The following is a 24,898-nucleotide window of genomic DNA, read 5'->3' on the forward strand; positions in this document are numbered from 1 at the left end:
ATCATACAGCTGTTATTCTTACCAACGCTGTAACCCCTTCCCTTCCATGCCGGGGGGGGGGGGGGGTAGTAATAGAGATCAGAATGACCCTTAAAGTGGAACTATTGTGAAAATGAAAATTTAATAAAAGCTTCAACATACTGAGATAAGAAACTTTCTGAATACAATCAATTAAATATTCTGTACTGTTTCTGTAATAATCAAGTTTATCTTCACTATTCCTCTCTCAGATTCTGTTTCTCTTTATTTTGTCTTCGTGCAGCAGTTGGGTGTCAGATAATCACTGACAGTAAGATCCAATATATCTTATAGGGGGGCTCCTTTTGCCTAGAAGTTATATTAGAGCTCACTCTAAAATCACCAGATATCGTGTCTCTCTACATGCAGAATTTGTGCAGAAGGCAGTTATTTTGTTAGATTTTGTTTGTACTGGAATCAGTTATTTGAGTGAGCTCTAATTCATCTGCTAGGAAAGGAAGCCCCCCTATAAGATACATTGGATCATTCATCTGACACCCAGCTGCTGTATGAAGACATAATAAAGAGAAACAGATGCTGAGAGAGGAGTAGTGAAGATAAACTTGATTATTGATGCAGAATATTTAATTGATTGTATTTAGAAAGTTTCTTATTTCAGTATGATGAAGCTTATATTAATTTTCACTTTCAGTATAGTTCCCCTTTAACTCCAGTGTCGGACTGGCCCGGCGGGACACCGGGAAAAAACCTGGTGAGCCCCGACCCTCATGGGCCCCCGCCGGGCCAGACCCCCTCTCCCGAAGCTCTTATTTTTTTTTTAAAAAAAGGATTTTCGGCAATGCACAGTGCAGTGGGCCGAGGGGGCGCCATGTGTGCATGCGCGCCGCACGGCGCGTCACAGTAGGGGGACCTATAGGGGGCTCTGGGCCCCCGAGTCCGACCCTGCTTAACTCTATCTACCAGCCGGCTGGGTTTACTCCTACCTACATTGGCAAGACTCACTTTTCTGTTTATGCCAATGAGCTGCATTTGATACAGAGATATCTGTTTATAGGTGGGATATACTAGAGGTGCCAGCATGCCACTCACTGGCATCATAGCGCCCAGTAATAGCAGGAGGGCATCATTCTGCCCATTTCTATTAAAGGGGTTGTTCACATTTGAGTTAACTTTTATTATCATGTAGAGAGTGATATGCGGCAACAGGTTTACATTTTTTTTTTATTATTTGTGGTTTTTGAGTTATTTAGCTTTTTATTCAGCAACTCTCTGGTTTGCCATTTCAGTCGCTAGGGTCCAAATTCCCCTAGCAACCACATACTGATTTGAATAAGAGATTGGGCTAGGAATAGGAAAGGGCCTTAATAGAAAAATGAGCAATGAAAAGTAGCAGTAACAATACATTTGTAGCTTTACAGAGAATTAGTTTTTTGAAGGGGTCAGTGAAAGCTGGAAAGCGTCGGGAGAAGAAGGCACATCATTAAAAAACGATTTAAAAAGATTGACGGCCAATTGAAAAGTTGCTTAGAATTAGCAAAAACTAAAAGTGAATTACAAATTGAAATAGCTACTAGATAATGACATGCCACCCCCAGCAACGTCAGCTATTCCCAGCAATGTAGTGTAGATGATGGGGCCGTAGTTCTGTCCTCCAGCTACAGACGCCCTGTTTAGAGATGCACAAATGTTTCATTGATTGGGTATTGGTGTCTGTGGTACGTGAGCCACTTTCCTGTTGGCTTCATCTCTCTGCTTTCAGTCGTGCATAGCCGACACTCAAACTAACTGTCAGTTTGTTTCCATGAATCATGAGCAGTTGACTGATTAGTCAGCTGCTGATTGGTTGATTCTGTCTTGTAAATTCTACATACCCCAGTTTTCTCAGGAGCCAGTTAACCTGCCTGTATGTTTTTGATGCCAGGGACTGGCACAGCACCCAAAGGTGCCAACTATCTTTATGTATCTTATAAGGCTTAAGAGCCACACTTTACATGCTATGGCCATGCCCTAGTTATAAATTAGGCTTGCTCATGTAACCTCCTGTTTACAGAATGAGGTTGAATTGATGTTATACCATGTGCAGTATCAGAAATCAGTCATCAGACTAGAACATAGATAAGGGCAAGTCTGCTACTTCCTTTATATAAAACCTATTGCATTGTCGCTGCAGGCCTCTCCCATAGCAACGCAAAGGTGTACTATACGGTCCCAACCTGCTGCTTTATTCTCACTATATTATGTAAAGAAATTTGCTACTCATTAGAGATTTGAATGTGGATTTAAATGGGAACTACATGGGAAACAACCTAAAAAAAACTGTTTTGGCATCGTGAAAGAATATGTCATTCTAAGCAACTTTGCATTAAACTTTCACTAGAAACATTCAATGTTTTAAGTTATTTGTTTGTGTAATTGCCATTGAAAGCAGTATCTGCCTGGCTGTTTATTAGTCAGCTGGCTTTTGCTACATTGTTTCAGGTGTCAGAACCAGCAGTGCTAATAATATAGACATGGAGCAGAACTGACTTTTTTTTTTCTACATCAAAACCAGTTACAGAATATTGAGTCACATATGAAACGGCTGAAAACAAGATATTTGGTCAGATATGTGGCTTAAAGGGGTTGTTCATCTTCCAAACACTTTTTTCAGTTCAGATTGTTTCCCAGATTTTTTTTTTCAATTAATTTCCATTATTTTTTTTTTTTACTGTTTTTCCAAAATCTAAGTTTAAAGTTGAATGTTCCTGTCTCTGGTGTCTGGCAGCTCAGTAATTCAGGTACAGACTCTAAACGGTTACAATTTGCTCCATTAGTTGATCCATTTCTCAGCAGCATCTCTGGAGTATTAGCAACTATTGTATCAATTCTAACAACTGCCTGTAATGAAACCCAGGGATTCTGCTCAGCAGGGACAAACATAAGAAATGTATCAACTAAGGGGCAGATTTATAGAGGGTCGAATTTCGAAGTAAAAAATACTTTTTGTTAATTTGACCATCAAATTAAAATCTCTCGAATTCGAATATAGGATTCGAAATTTTTCATCGAATTTGGGTATTCTGCGGTCAAAGTAAAATCGTTCGAATCGAACGATTCTATCGTACGATCAAATGATTTTAATTCGACTTTCAAAAACTTGGAAAAATGCTGTAGAAGGTCCCCATAGGCTAACATAGCACTTCAGCAGGTGAAGTATTGAAGTTCAAGTTTCTTTAAAGAGACAGTACTTCGATTATCGAATGGTCGAATATTCAAACGATTTTTACTTTGAATCGAATTCGAAGTAAATTGGAAGTCGTAGTATCCTATTCGATGGTCGACGTATCCAAAAAGTTACTTTGAATTTCGATTTTTTTTACTTCGAAAATTCCCTCGAATTCACTTCGACCCTTGATAAATCTGCCCCTAAATGTATCAATTTAGAACAGTTTACAGGGTCGGCGACCCCCCCTCCCAGAGCTGCTTTAGAAGAAGAAAAATGACACTTTACACTTCAATATTAAAAAAAACGGTGACACATAAAAATAGAAAGTTATTGGAAAAAGTCATTATTTCTGCTGATATAGCTGAAAACAACTAGTTGTTTGAAGGTGAAAATTCCCTTTAAAAGGTACTGGCTCTCCCTTCTAATGGTTTTAATGGGCAAGGTGACTAAATAGTTATCATAAACGATATGGGTCAGTGACTAGAGCTTTTTCCTCTTAACCAAAATTGCGAGCTACATCACGTGTCTGTATATCTTGCTAGAAAGTTGTTCCGCTTTAGCCATAGATAAAACAGGAAGGAAGCGCCTGGGTCTCTTCTGCTGATGTTTTTGTCTGGCCATGTTGGGGAGGGGGTACATATAAACCCCTTGCTAACAATTTGTTCTTTCTTGGGCCCAATTAGTTGAAAAGTTGGTTTTTGGGCAAAGGAGCTCACTTAGTAAATCTTGAAATATTCCCTCACTGTACAAAACGTTGTTAGATGTGGTGCAGTCACCAAATTCCACTCGACTAACAGGAGAATTAGAATTTGGTAAAGGGAAAGTTTCCTTTGCACTTCATTTTTAATAAATTCAGTCGCTCCTTGGTTCTATGAATTATTGAGATTTAAAATGCTATCTTGTTGCTAGTCTGATTGACCCTAGCAACAAGGCTACTTTGGAAAGGCTTCTTGGTGATGACAGAGGAAACAGGGCCAGTCCCTGTTTTGCAGTTTATGCCATAGGAGGGGGGAGGCATGAAACCATTTTGCCCTAGAGATTCTGCCTGCTGTGTGTTGCCCTATGGGAGTAGGGTTGGTGCAGCTGTAGGGGTAGGGATTGTGTTGTTAGTGTGTCTCTGTGGCTTTTCTCAGTATCACAGAAATCTGCAGGGTCTGATCATCGTGGCTTTCTCTTCTGCTTTTTGCCGCAGCCACAGGAAGTTACAGCGAAAGGGAGTGCGTGAGAGCCGCAGTGGGGTCCCAGGAATCTTGATACGGGGAGAAAAAAGGAAGTCATGCTCTAAAAGTCATGGTGTTAAAGGCAGCAGAGGAAGTAGTTATTTCTTAAATGATTACAGGGGATATCAAGTTTATTAAACTTTTGTTAGTGTTGACTCTCAAGTAGGCCCGGACTGGTAATCTGTGAGTTCTGGCAAATGCCAGAGGGGCTGCGGTAAGTTGCCAACTTGCCATAGACAGTCACTATTTAGTGGGCTGGTGGGGGACTGGTTGGGCCTCTGTGTACTTGAAATGCCAGGACCCATTTTGACTCCCAGTCCAGACCTGTCTCAAGCAAAGGCTGCCAGGGGATACTGGGAGTTGCATTTAAAGGAGAAGTAAAGGTTAACTAAAGAAGTAGCCAGAAATGTTGTACATGATGTTTTGTGCTTCTGTACCAGCCCAAGGCAACCACAGCCCTTTAGCAGTAAAGATCTGTGTCTCCAAAGATGCCCCAGTAGCTCCCCATCTTCTTTTCTGCTGATTCACTGCACATGCTCTGTGCTGCTGTCACTTACTGAGCTTAGGGACCCACTCACAATATACAGTACACATAGAATAGAAATGTCACAATATAAGGCTGATTAGTAATTAATACAGATAATTACTACAAGGCAGCACAGAAACCAGTGCAATTAGCATCATAGTTTAATAATCAGCAAACCTGTAGCATCAGCTTATATTACAGGGGAAGCTCATTTTCTGCTGGATAATTAGTGACGAGCCCTAATCTTAGCTTCTCAACAGCCAATCAGAGCCCACTGAGCATGTGAGTGTCACAGACACTTTCCAAGATGGTGACCCCCTGTGACAAGTTTGAAGTCCTGGATCATTGCTGCTATTGACAAGCTGAAACTTTAGGCTGGTGCAATAAGTTCAGTATATAAAATATGCCATTTTTAGACATATTCGTTTTTAGGGTTTAGTTCTCCCTTCTCCTTCTCCAATTAATGTGAAGGGGGCTGTACTCACACAGATGCATGTATGCGCCGAACGCATGTGGGATGCAGCATGTTGCATTTCACCTGCATTTGGCACATACATGCGTCTGTGTAAGTACAGCCCCCTTCACATTAACTGAGTGCGTCCACTCCTGCGCTCTCCTGTGGCTGAGCGGGAATAAAGTGCAACGCAGGGGAGCGCAGGTAAAACTGCCCGTGTGTAAGAGCCCTAAGAAGCCACTGTTTATTCTCACATTGATATCAGATGCCCATCTTCCCCCTACCCTTTTTTTTTGCTGCATGGCCATGCAGGGGATATCGCAGGATGTATCACTTTAAGAGGAGGGTGCTATGTGCAGCCTGGGCCTGTGTTGCGGTTTGCTCAGGAAGCGCTTTCATGCAGCTTTTCTCTGATCTCTGTTAGATCGCAGAATATGCATTGGAGCAGTGAGGGGTTCCCACAAATTCCAAGCTGGGCCACTGTTATCCTGCTCATCATTATCTCATAATATAAACTGACCCTCTCGGTGACAACAGATGCTGTTATTGTTACATATGCCTCAAACACACAGACTCCCGTGAACGTATTACTTATGGGGGTTCCCAGCTGCCAGTAGCCCCTACTGTGGGGAAGTTTATATAGTCACATAGTTTAATTGGGTAGAAAAAAGACCAAAGTCCATCAGGTTCAACCCCTCCAATTGAAACTCAGTGTCCTAAACACACTCACACCGACCCCTCCATATACTCACACACTATATATACCAATATCTATACTAATTTTAGATTGTAGTATCAGCCTATGCTATGATACTTCCAAATAAAACATCCTAACCCCTCTCCTCTAAAAGGCATTAAAGGACAAGTTAACCTTTAAAACAAGTGAATGTAGAATTGATGAGAGTGTTATTCTAAGCACTTTTGCTATGTATATTCATTCTTTATTTTCTTTTAATTCCAAGATATTAAGGGATATATGTACTGTCAACATGAATGAACAGCGCCACCTGCTGGTCATTTTCTGACCAATCTGACCACCAAGTAGTCAAAGAAGTTGTCCGGAGAAATAAAGAGGCCTGGTCTGATGTTCTTCTGCTTAGGAAAAAACATTAGAAACCTTTCTCAACTCTTTACTAACCAGGAGAATATCGAATGTGCTGAAAAACATTTTGCCTGTTGCTGAAGTACTGTAATTTAACGATTATAGTTGTAAGATAAGGGTGCAAGCTGTTCCTTTGTTATTAAAGAACCACCAGATCCAAAGAGATTTTAGTAGGTTTTTATATTTCTAACTTTGAGGTCTGGGTCCTAATCAAAATATTCTCCTCTCAAGAACACAGAGGCACAAACAGCCCCCCATAGGTTCAATAAATAGTGATTGTGGCATCTTACAGCAGCCCCCTGACCTGTGCTAGAAGCCAGTCCGGGCCCTATAGCCTCTATAGTTATGACATTAGGGATGCACCAAATCCAGGATAAGGTCGAGATTCGGCCTTTTCCAGCAGGAATCGGATTCGGTTGGATCCTTGTGCCTGGCCGAACCGAATCTGAATCCTAATTTGCATATGTAAATTAGGGGTGGGAAGGGAAATAACGTCACTTTTTAACACAAAACAAGAAAGTAAAGTACGTTTTTTCCCACCTTTTCCGCCTCTAATTTGCATATGAAAATTAGGATTCAGATTCGATTCGGCCAGGCACAATGATCCGACCGAATCCGATTCTGCATATGCAAATTAGGATTCAATTCAGTAATCGGCTGAATCTTTCATGAAGGATTTGTGACGAGGCCACATAGGCCCGGGCCTAGGGTGGCAAATTTTCAGGGGCTGCATGCCGCCCAGCTGCATTCTCCTTTAGCAATGGGGAGCCGCAGCTCCCCAGCGAGCAGCCGCATGCGTGTGCGCATGCTCGCGCTGGGATCGGGGCACTTGTAAAAAGTGGCGGGCGATAGGACCTGCTGGCCTAGGGGCCCCATGCACAGAAATCCGGCCCTGGATTCGAGGATTCGGCCAAATCCCAAAAAGTGTATTTGGTACATCCGTATATGACATTGATAAATTTATAATGGGTCTCATGGGTGAATCAGTAGTGCAGTTTCCGCTCATCTGTACTGTGTATGGGCCAAAAGAGTTTTAAGCACTTTTGTCAGGGGCCCGGTCCCTGAAACTGTAAAAAACGAATGATGTGGATCCAATGTGATTGGATCACTAAACCACCAATCACATTACGCTGCACCGCCTATGGGTTCAGCTCTATGGAGTGAGTTGAGGCAGGTGAAGGAAGGGAGGCAGGCTGGTGGGAGGGCACTGCTAAAAATTAAATTATAGTTTGAGGTGGAGGGCCCTAAAAATCACTTAGAATTAATTAGTAATAGATTAGTGCACTGCCCTGCCTAGGGTGTATTTAAAAGGATACTGTCAAGGGAAAACATGTTTTTGTCAATGCATCAATTAATAGAGACTAGAGAGCAGACTTCTGCTCTGAAATCCATTTTTTAAAAGAGAAAACTGATTTTATTTTTATATTTAATTTTGAAATCTGACATGGGGCTAGACATATTGTCATTTTCCCAGGAGCCCCCAGTCATGTGACTTGTGTTCTAGTAAAGATCGGTCACTCTTTACTGCTGTACTGCAAATTTGAATGATAACAGAAAAATGGGAAGGTAACCAGACAGCAGTTCCCTAACACAAGATAACAGCTGCCCGGTAGATCTAAGAACAACACTCCATAGTAAAAATCCAGGTCCCACTGCGACACATTCATTTACATTGAGTAGGAGAAACAACAGCCTGCCAGAAAGCATTTCCATAGTGCAGCGTTGGCTCTTTCTGAAAGCACATGACCAGGCAAATGACCTGAGATGCACCTACACACCAATATTACAACTTGCTGGTTTAGGAATGACTTTATATGGAAGAGTGAATTGTTTGCAGTGTATACCATGTAATTTAATACACTATTAAAATCATGACAGAATCCCTTTAACTGCCTGTGGGAAGACAGCACTGCAAAGAACTAGACAAGCTTTAACTTAGAAACAACAGATGGTTGGGGGGTGTTTAAAAAGATTTTTCTGTTGTGCTCAGCGTATCACCCTTCATTATAACATATTGTGGGTCATTTATAAAGTTTGCGCGTCGCATATTTATTCACAAATGGTTGTATTGCCCATGTTTTTTCCTGAACGATTATATATTGCTGAACGATATATATAGAACTGCTGTGCATTTCTGTTTGCACACTCTTATTCAGCTTCATAAATGTTACCATGCGCAGGGCAAATATATTCACTGTGCGAACCGATCTGCCCTGCGCAAAGTTTTTAAATGAGCCCCATTAAGCGCTAGTTTTCTCATTTTGAGACAATATCAGAGAGGACATTTGTTTTGGGACACCTTGACCCACTGAGTGCTCAGTAAAGTTCTCAACCCAGACTAGACCATAAATCATAGAGGTCCAAATACAGTAGTAGTTACTAGCAGGAACCCCACACTCCATATTATCAGTGTGACCAAATTACATCCTTTCATCTGTCAGAGGTGCTGGGAGTTGTACTTTGACAATAGTTGACATAGTCCGTCCAACTTTGTAAAGTCTGGGCCATAACAGATGGAGTGTGAGAGCTCTTCATGTTGCAGTATGTTCCATGCAATGGGAATACTGAATCAGAGGATTGTCACTTCCAGAATTACCCAAGTCTTCCTCTCCTCTGTGTCTCCCAGCTCTGCACGTGAGTGCTCTCATATGACTGCTTGTTATCAGGTACACCCATGACAAGGCCTAGGTGTGAGGGAACAAAAGATCAGTACAGGGCAAAGATTCATGGCAGAGCAGCACTTTATATATAAATATATATTTATAATCCTGCTGCTTAGTGCCCTGAATAACTGTATTTGAAAGTCTGGGGGTTAGATGGACTTGTCGGTAGGGATGCACCGAATCCACTATTTTGGATGCGGCCGAACCCCCGAATTCTTTGTGAAGGATTCGGCCGAATACCGAATCCGAACCCTAATTTGCATATGCCCAATCCGAATCCTGCTGTAAAAGGCCGAATCATGGAATCGGTGCATCCCTACTTGTCGGGAGTCGCTATACGAAAATACTTCACTTCACAGTTGCAATTGGATACAGGGTCAGAATGGTGCACTGGTGGCCCACTTTGTTCCAAACTTTGGGGGGCCCCACCGCATGCGAGAACGCTGGCCCGCCGTGCGCATGCACAGAACCCAGAGCGCCATGCTGCACGTATTTCTCTTTTAAGTCCGGTCGATTGGTGGAACCAGGTGTTTTCCCGGTGTCCCGTCGGCCCAGTCCGACCCTGATTCGATATTGTTAGGAGACAGTGGGACGAAGGTCCATGAGAGCTTACATTCTAAGGGGAGTGACACTGTGGCTGTAGACTCCATATAAAGAGTCAAGAGTTTATTGTCATTTCATCCATATACGTTTGTACAGTACACAGTGAAACAAAACAACGTTCCTCTAGGACCATGGTGCTACACACAACACAACATAGATGTACCGGACAACAGACAAAAAGTGCAAGTGCAAAAATATGCAACTCCTGCAAGACAGGACAGCTTAGTGCAGGGACAGGACAATACAGTGCACAGCAGATGTAATATGTTAAGTAAATAATGCTAAACGTAAGAGATTATGGGTGTATCATTGTGATATAATAGTAGTAAGATATGATAGTGTCTGTATATATGAACAAAATCCCGTGAATATATCCAGACTGCAGTCTTAAATACTGAACTACAGTGATAGATAAAGTTAGTGCAGTCTTCAGGGAATAAGATTTATTTCTTAAAAACCCCTTTTCTCTAGCACTTTCATGAGGAAGTAGGTTTCCTGCTCCCTGTGGGACTTTTTTCTGTTGCCTTTCTGGCAAAAAACTCATTCACCCCGTCTTGTTATAGGCTCATGGTCCAAGAGAAAAACTCATTATCCCTCTGTGCTGCCTGCCTTTGACATGAATGGAAATGCTGTGAAGTCTGCTGTCGATAGTGAACTACACTTCCCATCATTCTTAGCCAGGCTGTTTCTAAAAGCTGAAGGGAGTCAAGGGTGGTTTCACAATCAAAGCTTTAGCTATAATGTACTTATAGTAGTGCCTGTTTGTTTCCCCCTATTGAAGTTATAAAATAAGATGGCTATTTGTCATTTATGCATATGTAGGGGTTCGAGCACGCCAGATGGCAGTTGGAAAGGACAGGGCCTTGTTGCAGCTGCTCAATAATTTGCATGTCTGAATCACAGGTAGGGGATGAGAGGGGTAACATCTATGTGTATCACCCCCACCTGCCCCTTTTGGACAGAGTCTGCTTAGTACAGACAAAACTGTATTCAAGGGTCGATCTTGAATTCTTAACCCTCCGAAAAAAAGGGCAGAGGTCTGTGCTTATTCTGCAGCAGCAGCAGAAGGTGGAGCTCAAAATGCAAAATAAAAAAAAAAAAGGCTGATTGCAGATTCTTTGGATTTTGCACACAGCATTTTATATAATTAATGGTCCCTATGGTTTACCTGTACTGAGGCAATTGATATACACAGCAGTAAAACAGCACCTTCTAGTGGAGACTTATAATAATGCATAGGCTTCTATAATGGCAATGCAAAGGTTCCCAACTGACACCAAACAAATGAAATGCTTGTGGGGGGGGGGTAATGTATTAAAGGAGAAGGAAAGCTACAGAGGCATTTTATTGCCAATAGATTTTTTGCAAAATGGGTTTATACGTTTTTGGAACTAAATACAAGCTTCATATCAGGATAATACCAAAATACACCATGAATAAACCTTTCAGATATCCAAGTAAATACAGTATCCAATCCTTTACAATACGTATGTATTGAATATCTAACAGAACAGATATAGATAGAGTCCCAACAGAAATCAGCTACATGAGTAATGAGGTTCGTATTTAGAGTGACAGCTCGGTTATGGGATTTAGGCTTTCCATTCCTAGAAACCCAACACTTCTGTTACCTACAGACATATGAAGTGTAGGTAATAGAAGTGTTGGGTTTCTAAGACTGGAAATGTAGTGTCTTCTTCTGGGAGTGATATAATAGTTTTGGGGATATTACATCTCTGATGCAGTACAGGTATGGGACCTGTTATCCAGAATGCACGGGACCTGGGGTTTTCCAGATAACAAATCTTTCCATTATTTGGATCTTCATACCTTAAGTCTACTAGAAAATCATGTAAACATTAAATAAACCCAATAGGCTGGTTTTGCTTCCAATAAGGGTTATCCTAAATTCTGCCCTGTCATTCACTCCTCATATCCAGTCACTTATTAAATCATGTCACTTCCACCTAAGGAACATTTCCAAAAGACGATCATTTATCACCCAAGATACTGCCAAAATTCTTATTCACTCTCATCATATCGCGTCTAAACTACTGTAACTCTCTTTTAATTTGCCTTCCCTTCCAGAGACTGTCACCTCTCCAGTCCATAATGAACACTGCTGCGAGGCTCATACACCTCAGCAACCGCTCCTCCTCTGCCTCGCCATTCTGTCAATCCCTGCACTGGCTTCCGTTACCTTTCAGAATCAAATTCAAATTAATGACACTGACTTTCAAAGCACTTCATAACTCTGCCCCACCCTACATCTCTGAACTCATCTCTATATACTCACCCACTCGCTTAATCTGCTCCTCTACTGACCTGCTACTCAACTCTTCTCTCATTACCTCCTCACATGCTCGCATTCAAGACTTTGCAAGGGCTGCCCCCCTCCTCTAGAACTCTCTCCCACTGTCTGTCCGACTTTCTCCCAACCTTTCTGCTTTCAAGAAATCTCTGAAAACTCACTTCTTTCGAGAAGCCTCCCCTCACTCTGCTTAACTACCAAACGCAACACCACATACAGTACCACATTTCTCACCCACTTAATTCGATCTTGCCCACTCCCACACCTTGTGTATTACTCCCTTTAGAGTGTAAGCTCTTTTGCATGGGCCTTTCCTCACCTTTTGTACCTCTATTGATTGTGATGTATGTAACTCCATATGTTCTATGTATATAATTCATGTGATTTAGTTGTATAATCACATTTACTTTACAGTGCTACAGTGTTGGCGCTATATAAATACATGTTAATAAATAATAATAATAAACCGGAAAGGTGGCAACCCTAATTAATTCTGTGGAGTGAAGAGAGATTATGTAACCATATTCTGTTCCCAAATTATACATCATTTATAAATTAAGTGTATTTTCCCTTAAAGCTACATGTTTGCGCTGATATCCCTGGCTGCCTTGGGGGAGCACCGTGACACTTCTGCCAGGTTTCTCTATAAACACATTCATGCCTGTGCAGGCTATAGGAATGATGCAGAACTCACACACTAGAAATTGTAAATACTTTCCCTTTATGTGTCAGTTATTATTGTGCACATCTGACTATGCCAACTTATTATTAAACATATTGCAAGGTGCTAACCCAGCCACAGCCCCCGCATAACAATTATGTTGCTGGGCTGTGGCCAGAAGAGTTTGGCTGTGATTTAAGATTTTCTTTTACAGGTTACAAGCAAGGTCCACTGCGTCTTCTGTAGGGACATAACCATTGGAAATGCATAAACAATCTACGGTATGGGACCTGTTATCCAGAATATTTGGGACCTGGGGTTTTCCAGATAACGGATCTTTACGTCATTTGGATCGTCATACCTTAAGTCTACTAGAAAATCATGTAAACATTAAATAAACCCCATAGGCTGGTTTTGCCTCCAATAAGGATTAATTATATCTTAGTTGGGATCAAGTTTTATTTTTACAAGTTTTATTATTACAGAGAAAAAGGAAATCATTTTTTAAAATTTGGATTATTTGGATAAAAATAGGGATGCACCGAATCCACTATTTTGGATTCGGCCGAACCCCTGAATCCTTTGCGAAAGTTTCGGCCGAATACCGAACCGAATCCTAATTTGCATATTCAAATTAGGGATGGAAAGGGGAAAATACTTTTTACTTCTTTGCATATGCAAATTCAGAATCGGTTCAGCCAGGTAGAAGGATTCGTCCGAATCCGAATTTCTTCTAAAAAGGCTGAATCCCGAACCGAATCCTGGATTTGGTGCATCCTTAGATAAAATTGAGTCTATGGGAGACCTTTCTGTAATTTGGAGCTTTCTGGATAACAGGTATCCAGATAACAGATCCTGTACCTGTATATAGGAAAGTTGCTGAGAATTATTAGATTATATTAGGGATGCACCGAATCCAGGATTCGGTTCGGGATTCGGCCAGGATTCGGCCTTTTTCAGCAGGATTCGGATTCGGCCGAATCCTTCTGCCTGGCCGAACCGAATCCGAACCCTAATTTGCATATGCAAATTAGGGGCGGGGGAAATCACGTGACTTTTTATCAGAAAACGAGGAAGTAAAAAATGTTCTCCCCTTCCCACCCCTAATTTGCATATGCAAATTAGGGTTCGGATTCGGTTCGGTATTCGGCCGAATCTTTCACAAAGGATTCGGGGGTTCGGCCGAATCCAAAATAGTGGATTCGGTGCATCCCTAGATTTTATCTCATAGTGCATGGCACTGATATTGGGTTTACATCCCCTTTAAGTGCCATTTTCTCTGGCCAGCTCTCTTTATCCCTCTGTTTTATTTCTCTCTCTTATTTTAAACTCCAGAATTTTATTTCTGTTCCCCGGGCTCCTCTGCAGGTCACTCTTCCACCCAATGAGGTCTCTGTGTCGGCAGAACAAGTTGCTTAGCAATTCTTTCTGCGCAACTTATTAGCGGGGAGAAAAAAATTCCACTGCACATTGTAATAATTAGTTTCCTTTACTTTCCCCCTCCCCATCCTTCCCAATCCACCTACTCATTCATCTACAGCTTAACCACATCAGCAGCGGAGAGGTCTGCATTGCACCGCTATCTAGTCAAGGCCTCCTCTGCTCTCATCAATAGGAAACAACTCGACTGGAAAACTTTATACAGGTATGGGATCCGTTATCCAGAAAGTTCTAAATTACGAGAAGGCCTTCTCCAATAGACTCCATTTCATCCAAATATCCAAATTTTTCTAAATTATTTCCATTCCCTCTGTAATGATAAAACAGGAGCTTGTACTTGATCCCAACTAAGATATAATTAATCCTTATTGGAAGCAAACCAGCCTATTGGGTTAACATGATTTTCTAGTAGACTTAAGGTATGAAGACCCAGACTATGGAAGGATCCCTTGTCTGGAAAACCCCAGATCCCGAGCATTATAACAGGTCCCATACCTGTAGCAGGGATTCTTAGCTTGATGATGACCATTCACTGGCTGATCGGCCCACGGGACTGAATGGATATGGACAGTACAAGTGGCCATTCAAGATATGGCTCAACAACCCGTATTATTGGAATAGCAGGAAGTGTAGAAGAGCTTCTACCCTTGGCTAGCACTGGCCCAGAGTACTTTATGCAACTGCCTAGTCCTAAGCATCCCCTGCACCACTTTGAGCAGGGACTTGTGTTTGACATAACGTCTTTGGTGGTCTCTATACTGCGCTTGCAGCAGCTTGAATTGGTGCAGGGGATGCCTGGGAACAGGAAAGAAAATGCTGGCTGTGCAGATGACAAGATCTGAAGAGTGTCAGCCTGAGGTACCATGTTAGGGATTAGAGTCACAGGGGCTGCCTAACAATACCCTTTAAGGTAGTGGCCTTTTCATCCCAGTGGTAAGCAGGACCAGATTTGTGAAAAGACCACAAAGGACCAGGACTAGAGTTGCAAAGGGGTGGCATGTAACATAGTAACATAGTAAGTTAGGTTGAAAAAAGACAAAACGTCCATCAAGTTCAACTGCTAGTGATGTACCCACACGCAACCCTAACCTGCAAAACCTTAACCTGCACCCAACCCTAACACACAAAATGTTACCATTGTAGGACCCGCACCTGACCCATACCAGTGTCTCCTTGCTCTGTACACTATTGTGTGTGTCTATTTTTACCAAGAATATTTGGGAACAGTGGAGGATGCTTCCAATGCTTCCATTGGTCACTTGGGCATGCAGTCCCCAGAGAAGCTCTGTTTTTAGGGTAAGAGTGGGCCAAGCCAGCCAAGTGCCCTAGGCGACACGCTTGGCTACATCTCCCCCAAACCCGCGTGTTCATGTGCGAAAATACAGACGCGCACACACTCATGCAAGAACCATTATCTTGTCTTGCGTTTGGGGGGTGGGAGAGAGAAAAAGGAGCAAAAGAGCTCAGACTAGGGGTTGGTTAGAAATGAGGTACGTGCCTGTCACCCCCACACCATTGTGCCTTAGGCACGTGACTCTTCTGCATACCCCTAGTTCCGGCCCTGCAGAGAATAGATAATGTGGGAAGGGGGTGGGGTGGGTTGAGGTGTGAGTGGACCTAGGGGTGCAGAAAGTATGAATTTGGCACAGATAATAGGAATCGTGACAGTGCCCAGAGTGACTTACTTATCTGTCTCTTCAATGCCCAATTCAGTAGTTTGGAAAATGGGGGCTGTCAGGTAACACTGAGCTGAGGGGATCCTTTACAAAATAGATCTCCTGTTCTTGCTGAACTACACATCACTACTACATCACTACTGAAGTCATTAAGAAACACTTGTATTCTTCCTCCTGCCGGCATTTTCACTTGACCACAGTATGGGGAGGGTTGCGGTGTTTTGGCGCCGCGTTTCGAACTGTGTAAAAAACGCCACAACCTACTAATGTGCCGTTAGCTTTCAGGCATTTTGGTAATGAACCGAACAGCAGGTTTCAGGACAGACTCTGCTGGAGCTTCTTTAGCTGAACCTTTTGTACTATGTACAGATATAGGCCGAGGCATTAATTATAAAGTACCTGTTGGCACAGATGAAAAGGGCAAGCTGGGGGGAGGGCAAGCAGCTTTCGTTTATTTTTCATATTTTCCACTTGATATTTTTCCTTCATAGTTAATAACCCCGTGTGACATCTCTTGTGGAATGCTCCCAGCGCTGAGAGGGTTACCCTGCTCATTAGTGCAGCCTGTGTTGAACCGTATGACGCATGTGTAACCAGGGCCTTCTCGGGCATCTTCATATGCATTGGAATCACTGTGATGTTTCCTAAAAATAAATGAGAATTATATTCCGTTGCCATGGAGGCAGATGGCTTTGTCAGGCTTCCAGCACCGCTCGGAGGGGAGAGGCTGAACGAGGAGGAGTTAATGGAAGCCTACGGGAAAAGGGGACAACAAGGACTGATAGACCGATGAGAGCGTTAACCCCTGACTGCCCCGCCGTGGTGCTGGGAGTTGTAGTCAGTAGCACCTGCATGGCTTCCAGTGGCATTCTGGGAGTTGTAGTTCAACAAAAGCTGCAGGTAGCTGTTCCTAAGGGTCTGTATTTTGTTAATGCAAATGCCATACCTTCTCTGTGTTTTTGCACTCATGCGTATAGTCATATTTAGGCAAATCAAGGCAATCACATCGGTATTCAACATGTTAATATTCTGTGAGGCCCTGAGCGACGCAGGGTGCTGGGAGTTTCATTTTAACAATAACTGAAGGGCTACAGGTTGGACAGAAGTCACCCACACATTCTGCCTACACCGACTGCTCTATGGGGACTGTATGGACCCCCTAATGTCAAGTTTGCCTGCAGCTTCTATCATTGGCAATAAGTACATATGGACATCCCAGGAGCTGCTGAGTGAGATACACTTACTAAACAAGAACTACATTCCAATATCATTTAATTAGTGTCAATTTAAAGGAGTTGTTTACCTTTTTAATAAACTTGTAGGGCAGAGACACACGATCAGATTCGGGGAGATTAGTCGCCCGACGTCAAATCTCCTCTTCTTCGGGGCGACTAATCCCCCGAACTGCCTCCCGCCGACTAGAATGTAAATCCTCACGAGGAAACTTCGGACGACTTCAGAAAACGAAGCAATCCGAATGTCATCCTGGCCTGGGCGACTAAATCTCCCAGAATCTTCGCATGTGCCCTTATCTTTAAGGTAGAGGCACACATTGCTATTTGGGGGAGATTAATCGCCCAGTGACAAAGTGCCTCTTCTTTTGGCAACTAATTTCCCTGCAATGCTTTCCCGCCGGCTACAATGTAAGTCGCCAACAGGATAGCACCTGGAGGCGGAAAAGCCATTGCGGGGAGATTAGTCGCCCGAAGAAGAGGTGATTTGTCGCCGGACAACTAAATCTCCCCGAATCTTAGCGTTTGCCCTTACTATGATTTAGAGAGTGATATTCTGAGACAATTTGCAATTTGTTCTCATTATCTATTATTTGTGTTTTTTTTTAAGTTATTTAGCTTTTTATTCAGCAGCTCTCCAGTTTACAAGTTCAGCAATCTGGTTGGTAGGATTCAACTTAGCCTAGCAACTAGGGATGCACCAAATCCACTATTTTGGATTCGGCCGAACCCCCGAATCCTTCGCAAAAGATTCGACCGAATACCAAACTGAATCCGAATCCTAATTTGCATATGCAAATTAGGGTTTGAAAGGGGAAAACAATTTTTACTTCCTTGTTTTGTGACAAAAAGTCGCGTGATTTCCCTCCCCACCCCTAATTTGGATATGCAAATTCGGCCAGGCAGAAGGATTCGGCCGAATCCGAATCTTGCTGAAAAAGGCTGAATCCTGGATTCGGTGCATCCCTACTAGCAACCATGCATTGATTTGAATAAGAGACTGGAATATGAATAGGAGAGGCCCTGAATAGAAAGATGAATAATAAAAAGTAGCAATAACAATACATTTGTAGCCTTACAGAGCATTTGTTTTTAGATGGGGTCAGTGACCCCCCATTTGAAAGCTGGAAGAGTCAGACAAAGAAGACATATAATTCAAAAACTAAATAAAAAAAAGCACTGAAGACCAATTGAATAGATGCTTAGAATTGGTCATTTTATAATATAATAAAAATTAACTTAAAGATGAACCACCCCTTTAATGCTTCAGTCTAGTAGCCACATCCCCCCTAGGGTAAGCGCTAATATTATATCCTGGAGGTATTGTTAATATGTAATTACCAGCTAATTGCAGTGATCTTATTGATCCACAGTAACTGAGCCCACATGTAACATGGAATGTAATGTTTCTTACCCGGCCGGCTCTGATATGACTTGCTCTCAGTGTTAATGGCTGAAGGGAGCCCCAGGGGCCACACGTCTCTCACAGAAGGACAGAATTGTAACTGTATAACAGCTGGACTTGTCTCCCGGGGCTGCCAGTATCCTGGGAATCTGTTTGTATGGAATGAGGTGGAACATTGTATAATTCTGTGTCTGGTCTGCTGGGAATGGAGGAGTCCAAGAAGCAGAATATTAATTATACTTATACACTAGCTCTAATTTCAAGGGAATATGAAATAATATAATAATAACCAAGTATACTTTATATGAGGTTCCCATGTTTAAGTTGGTTTATCTGTACTTATCTGTTATTCCATATTGCTTATTCTAATAGAGTGTTGGATGAGTTGGTGGGGTCTTTAACAATAGTTCCTGTTAGGTGTTAGGTCTTCTGTTATACCAGTGGTGGCTAGTCAGGTAGGGTTGCCATCCGTTCATATTCTAAAGGTGGCCATAGACGCAAAGATCCGCTCGTTTGGCAACATCGCCAAACGAGCGGATCTTTCCCCGATATGCCATTAACGAGCATGGCTATATCGGGAGTAATCTGAACGCTCGGGCGTGTGGCTTAACGATCTGATTACGATGCGCAATGGGCTCCGGCGGGATCGGTCGGGTCAAAATCAAACCTGTCCGATCGACCAAACGACCGATCTCCGCCGGACGAAAGAGGTCGGCACTCTCCACACACGATTAGAAAATCGTACGAATTCTCGATCTGTGCGTCTATGGCCAGCTTAACTTTTCCCAAGGGACCTGCTATCTTATATTGTTACAATTGCTTATTTGCTTATCTCAAAATTGTAACAAGTATCTTATCTGCACCTTGCGGCTGTTCTGGCTCTCTGCCAAAAGCCAATTAAATTAGAAACATTTGTTTCTTTTTCTGGCTGTTCAGTGCAGAGAAAAAATGGGACTTTTCCAGTACAGTCAAGGATGGAACAAAGTCTGAACTAGAAAAATTGACATTTACCAACTTTAGAAATGGAATATGTCCCAGTATTCCGAAGCCTTTGTCTTGAGGCATGTGCTGAGCCGGAGTGACAGAAAGTCACTGGAGAGAGCTGGAACGTGTGCGTCCTGCGAGGCTATACGTGCTCGATATGATGGCAAACAGATGGTCCTGCTGGCCATGAGATACTCCCTTGGAGAGCGTCTTGGGCAACTGACACGGATTTGTCTAAGGGACTGAGGGTGGAATGTTCCATGTTGCACACTTCTATGGTTAACTGTTTCCCTGTTTTCCTGCATTTGGCCCTGTTTTATCCCATTGTCATTATCATGTATTTATAAAGCTCCAGCATATTCTGCAGTCTGTACAATAGAAGGGAATGTATATCAAACCAACATGTTATATACGACTACTGACTGATACAGTCAGGGTCGGACTGGGGGGCCAAGGGCTCACCGGGGCTAATGTCCAGGGCCCCCTCCGACCCCCGCCGAACCTCGCCCTCCTACTATGACGCGCCGAGCATGCATGGATGAAGGTGGCGCTCCCAAATCAATAGGTGCCGCGCGCATGCGCAGATGGCTATACGCGGCGCCTGAAAAAACACTGATACAGTGGCATAAAGAGGCGCTGGCACATTAGAGCTTGCAATCTTATTACATTTATTTATTATGGTTTGTGTTACACAGCGCTTTAGAGTTATGACTAGGGATGGGCGAATTTTTTCACCTTGTTTCGCCGAAAAAATTACGCCCATAGGCTTGTATGGCGTTGTGCGTCAAAATAAAAAGACGCGCGTCAAAAAAGTTTTTTTTGACGCCCATAGACTTTAATGGGCGTCGGCGACATTTCGTCGGCGGCGAATTTTTGACGAAACGGGTCAAATTTTTTCAAAACGCATCAGTTAATAGTGCTACTCCAGCAGACTTCTGCACTGAAATCCATTTCTCAAAAGAGCAAACAGATTTTTTTATATTCAATTTTGAAATCTGACATGGGGCTAGACATTTCGTCAATTTCCCAGCTGCCCCTGTTTATGTGACTTGTGCCTGCTCTTTAGGAGGGAAATGCTTTCTGGCAGGCTGTTGTTTCTCCTTCTCAATGTAACTGAATGTGTCTCAGTGGGACATGGGTTTTTACTATTGAGTGTTGTTCTTAGATCTACCAGGCAGCTGTTATCTTGTGTACAGCAGTAAAGAGTGATTGAAGTTTATCAGAGCACAAGTCACATGACTTGGGGCAGCTGGGAAATTGACAATATGTCTAGCCGCATGTCAGATTTCAAAATTGAATGTAAAAAAATCTGTTTGCTCTTTTGAGAAATGGATTTCAGTGCAGAATTCTGCTGGAGCAGCACTATTAACTGATTCATTTTGAGAATTTTTTTTTTCCCATGACAGTATCCCTTTAAGGAATAAAAAAAAGTATGGAGTCAGCCCCTAGGCCAGTTGGTGGAAATTTGGAAGGAATTCTTCTTTGCTTCAGCCCCTCACTTAAGCGATAGTCACATTGCAGGTTAAATAGGGGGACACTTTTTCTTTGGGCTATGATTGAAAAGTCTAAAAAAAACTACAGCCATTAACGGTATTTTGTTTTAGGCTGTGGGAGGCTGCAGCAGTCAGAACACATCCCTTAGGGTGCACATTTGATACCCCTGAGCTAGAGACTATTTTCAGATCTGAAACCTTAACTTATTTCAGCAGGAATTTGTGCTGAATTCCTACAGTGAAAATGTTTTATTTCCCCGTATGATAAAGCTGATACTGGTTCATTTACTGAAAAAGAAACAAATCCCATAATGCAGAGTGTTTGCCACAGAGCATTGGGGTTGGCAAAGGCATGGTGTGCAATGTGGCTTTAGAATGTTGGGCCATACAGAATATTAAGGAACTACATTTATTCTCTTTAATATAATCCACTCACAGAGAGAAGTTCTCATGTACAGAATGGGGAAGCAAAAGCCTCATGGGGGTTTAATACCAGTGCTTATTGCCACAGCCTGCACTTTGCATTATCTTATGCAATCCCACAGGCTCGGCATATATCACTTGTTCAGCACCTTCATGTCATTACTATTTCACTTCTGCTTGGCACCAGATTGTAATGTAAGACGACACGGATGATATTATGACATTCTTGAGATTTCTGCATACTCAGCTGATATCTCTCCATATATTCCTTATGAGTTTTCTTCCCACTGATGTCCACCTTCTTTCCTAAGCAGTGATTGCATATATGGTGCACACAGACAGGGGCGTAACTATAGAGGAAGCAGACCCTGCGGTTGCAGGGGGGCCCAGGAGTGTAGGGGGCCCAGTGAGACCCTAATTAATTAGCAATTTTAATATATCTTGGTAAAATAGGCCAACTTATAAATATTTTGGGGCCCTAAATTGTATTTGCTATGGGGCCCAGTAACAACTAGTTACGCCACTGCACACAGGGTATTTGCCTCCGAAGAGGCATCACAGCTTTTAAAGGACAGCTGTTCTATGCCTATAAAGTCTAAGCCCACCATTCAGGACTGGTAAGACCCTCCTTGCATGCATAGTATGGCACCCCAGAGTCATAGAGGCCCATTTATCCATTAAGTCCAAATTTAAATAATTTAGGGATGCACTGAATCCACTATTTTGGATTCGGGCAAACCCCCGAATCCTTCGTGAAAGATTTGGCCGAATACCGGACCGAATCCGAATCCTAATTTGCATATGCAAATTAGGGATGGGAAGGGGAAAACATTTTTTACTTCCTTGTTTTGTGACAAAAAGTCACGCAATTTCCACTTCCCGCCCCTAATTTGCACATGCAAATTAGGGTTCGGTTGGGCAGAAAGATTCGGACAAATCCGAATCCTGCTGAAAAAGGCAGAATCCTGGCTGAATCCCGAACTGAATCCTGGATTCATTGCATCCCTAATCGAATTATTTTCTGAAAACTACTCTGACCAAATCCACATGGGTTTTTCCCCCTATTTATCAATTATTTTCCTGTAAATTTCCTGTGCAGGAAAAAAACGAAAAATCGTAAAAAAAAAAAACGAATCCTTCGAATTTTTTGTATATTCCACCGGAAAGCTCAGATTTTGCCCAAAAAACACAAAATCTTCGGATTATTGCACGAAACCCAGTGCAGTTAAAGATATCCTCAGGACTTCTCCCATTGACTTATATGCAACCTTGGCAGTTCTGAGATGCTGGATTTCAGATTCTGAAGTTTAGCTTCCTCCGGGTATAATAAATCCCGAAAAATTTGTGGGGTTTTTTTTTCACTAAAAATTCTGATTTTATGGTAAAAAAAAAAACCACAAATTTTTCGGGGTTTTGGCATTGGAGTTTAATATGTAACATCCATATTGTTATTTCTGCAAATGTATGCTCATACCCTATACAGTTGGGTGGCACACTGTGCATGGTCTCTACTGAAGGAAGGCTGCCCCAGAGATATCTGGAATCAAAGCTGGACTTGAATAGTCGGTGTAACGTTAAGGTTTAATTTGGAGCATGCTTGTCGTTTTGTGGTTGCATCTCATTAATGTTATGTGTTTAAAGGGATTCTGTCATGATTTTTATGATGTAGTTTACACATCATAGTTTACACTGCAAATAATTCACTCTACAATATAAAATTTTTCCTGAACCAGCAAGTGTATTTTTTTTAGTTGTAATATTGCTTTGTAGGTGCATCTCAGGTCATTTTGCCTGGTCATGTGCTTTCAGAAAGAGTCAACACTTTAGGATGGAACTGCTTTCTGGCAGGCTGTTGTTTTTCCTTCTCAATGTAACTGAATGTGTCTCAGTGGGACTTGGATTTTACTATTGAGTGTTGTTCTTAGATCTACCAGGCAGCTGTTATCTTGTGTTAGGGAGCTGCTATCTGGTTACCTTTTCATTGTTCTATTAGGCTGCTGGGGGGTGATATCACTCCAACTTGCAATATAGCCGTAAAGAATGACTGAAGTTTATCAGAGCACAATTCACATGACTGGGGGCAGCTGGGAAACTGACAATATGTCTAGCCGTTTGTCAGATTTCAAAATTAAATATAAAAAAATCAATCCATTCAAAAATGGATTTCAGTGCAGAATTCTGCCGGAACAGCACTATTAACCGATTTGTTTTGAATTTTTTTTTTATCCCATGAGAGTATCCCTTTAAGTGACATTTAACATCTGTCCCCTGTGTGTTCTTCCCTACAGCGGTGCTTTCTCTGAAGTGGTCCTGGCAGAGATGAAGAAGACACAGAAGTTGGTAGCCATAAAGTGTATTCCAAAGAAAGCCCTGGAAGGGAAAGAGACCAGCATAGAGAATGAGATTGCTGTGCTGAGAAAGTAAGTGACCCCATGGCACATTTGGCTTTAGCTGTAATGACCAAGTTTATGACCCGTTGGCACCTCCTAGGACAACTCAATAGCATTTTCAGTTGCAGGCTGGGAAGAGGCAGGAGATAAGTAATGAAGACTAGTTAAGGTTGCATCCATCTGTAACATCTTAAAAAATCAATTCAAAGGGGAACTTTTCCTTTTAACTCTTTTTTTCACTTGCTCAGCACCCTGCGTAACCCCCTGTGGTCCCTTATTGTTATAGAAGCAGAGAAGAGAAGTGCTGGAGCCTTGGCAGGGCAGGAAGACATTGTACCCACCTGCCAGCCATGCCTAAACTGGCAATTTGTGGATTTGAGGGACTGATCTATGATGTCATAGAATAAAAAAAACTTTTTTTACCCATGAGCAACATTCAGATGTAAAACGAGTTGGGGAGCAACGCAAGAATAAGTGCTGTGATTGGCCATTTGGTAGCCTCTATGTGGACTGTCAGCCTACAGGAGACTGTTTGGCAGTACATCTGGTTTTTATACAACCAAAACTTGCCTCCAAGCCTAGAATTCAAAAATAATCCCCTGCTTTGATTTCACTGGGAGCAACATCCAAGGGGTCGGTGAGAAACATGTTGCTCATGAGCCACTGGTTGGGGGTCACTGTAATAGATTGTCATGGGCTTGTGGGGAGCTGTTTGGGCCTCTGCATACATGAAATGCCAGGGCCTATTTTGATTATCAGTCTTGATCTGCTGCCAGGGTTAATGCCTATCCTTTTATTGCTTTGTATTGAGGGTGGAGCAGCTGCCAGAGAGACACTACGATTGTTATTGGATGGAGTTGTGTCCTTTCAGGTGTTATCAGTACAGTTGGTTACCTGCAGTTTGTTCTGTAATCTCTTTTCCTTGCTAATACACACACACACATCTGTGCCTATATTAACTTACACCCTGTTTGTTAGCAGGAAGGGTGTTTGGTGGAAAGGAGAAATACTCTTCACCCTTACCCTGAATAAGGTGACAACATGTTTATGAAATATAACTGCTTGTCTTTACTTGTTACTAGTTACTAATAACTTGCAAGCTTTTGGCTGGTGTCCCAGTACAGGCTACGT

General features: G+C 42.4%; 1 protein-coding gene across 4 annotated transcripts in view; it reads left to right on the top strand.

Moving 5' to 3' along the window:
• Positions 1-24,898, top strand: part of camk1.L (calcium/calmodulin-dependent protein kinase I L homeolog) — a 114,433-nt gene that overhangs the window by 56,523 nt on the left and 33,012 nt on the right. For 2 of the 4 annotated variants that reach the window (XM_018256541.2, NM_001088849.1), the window contains 1 exon segment: positions 23,666-23,797. The exons of 1 other annotated variant lie outside the window; for it this stretch is intronic. In XM_018256541.2, the coding sequence (XP_018112030.1) occupies positions 23,666-23,797 (132 nt within the window). 4 annotated transcript variants of the gene reach the window in all.

This window comes from Xenopus laevis, chromosome 4L (genome assembly GCF_017654675.1).
Source record: "Xenopus laevis strain J_2021 chromosome 4L, Xenopus_laevis_v10.1, whole genome shotgun sequence".
NCBI classification, from domain to species: domain Eukaryota; kingdom Metazoa; phylum Chordata; class Amphibia; order Anura; family Pipidae; genus Xenopus; species Xenopus laevis.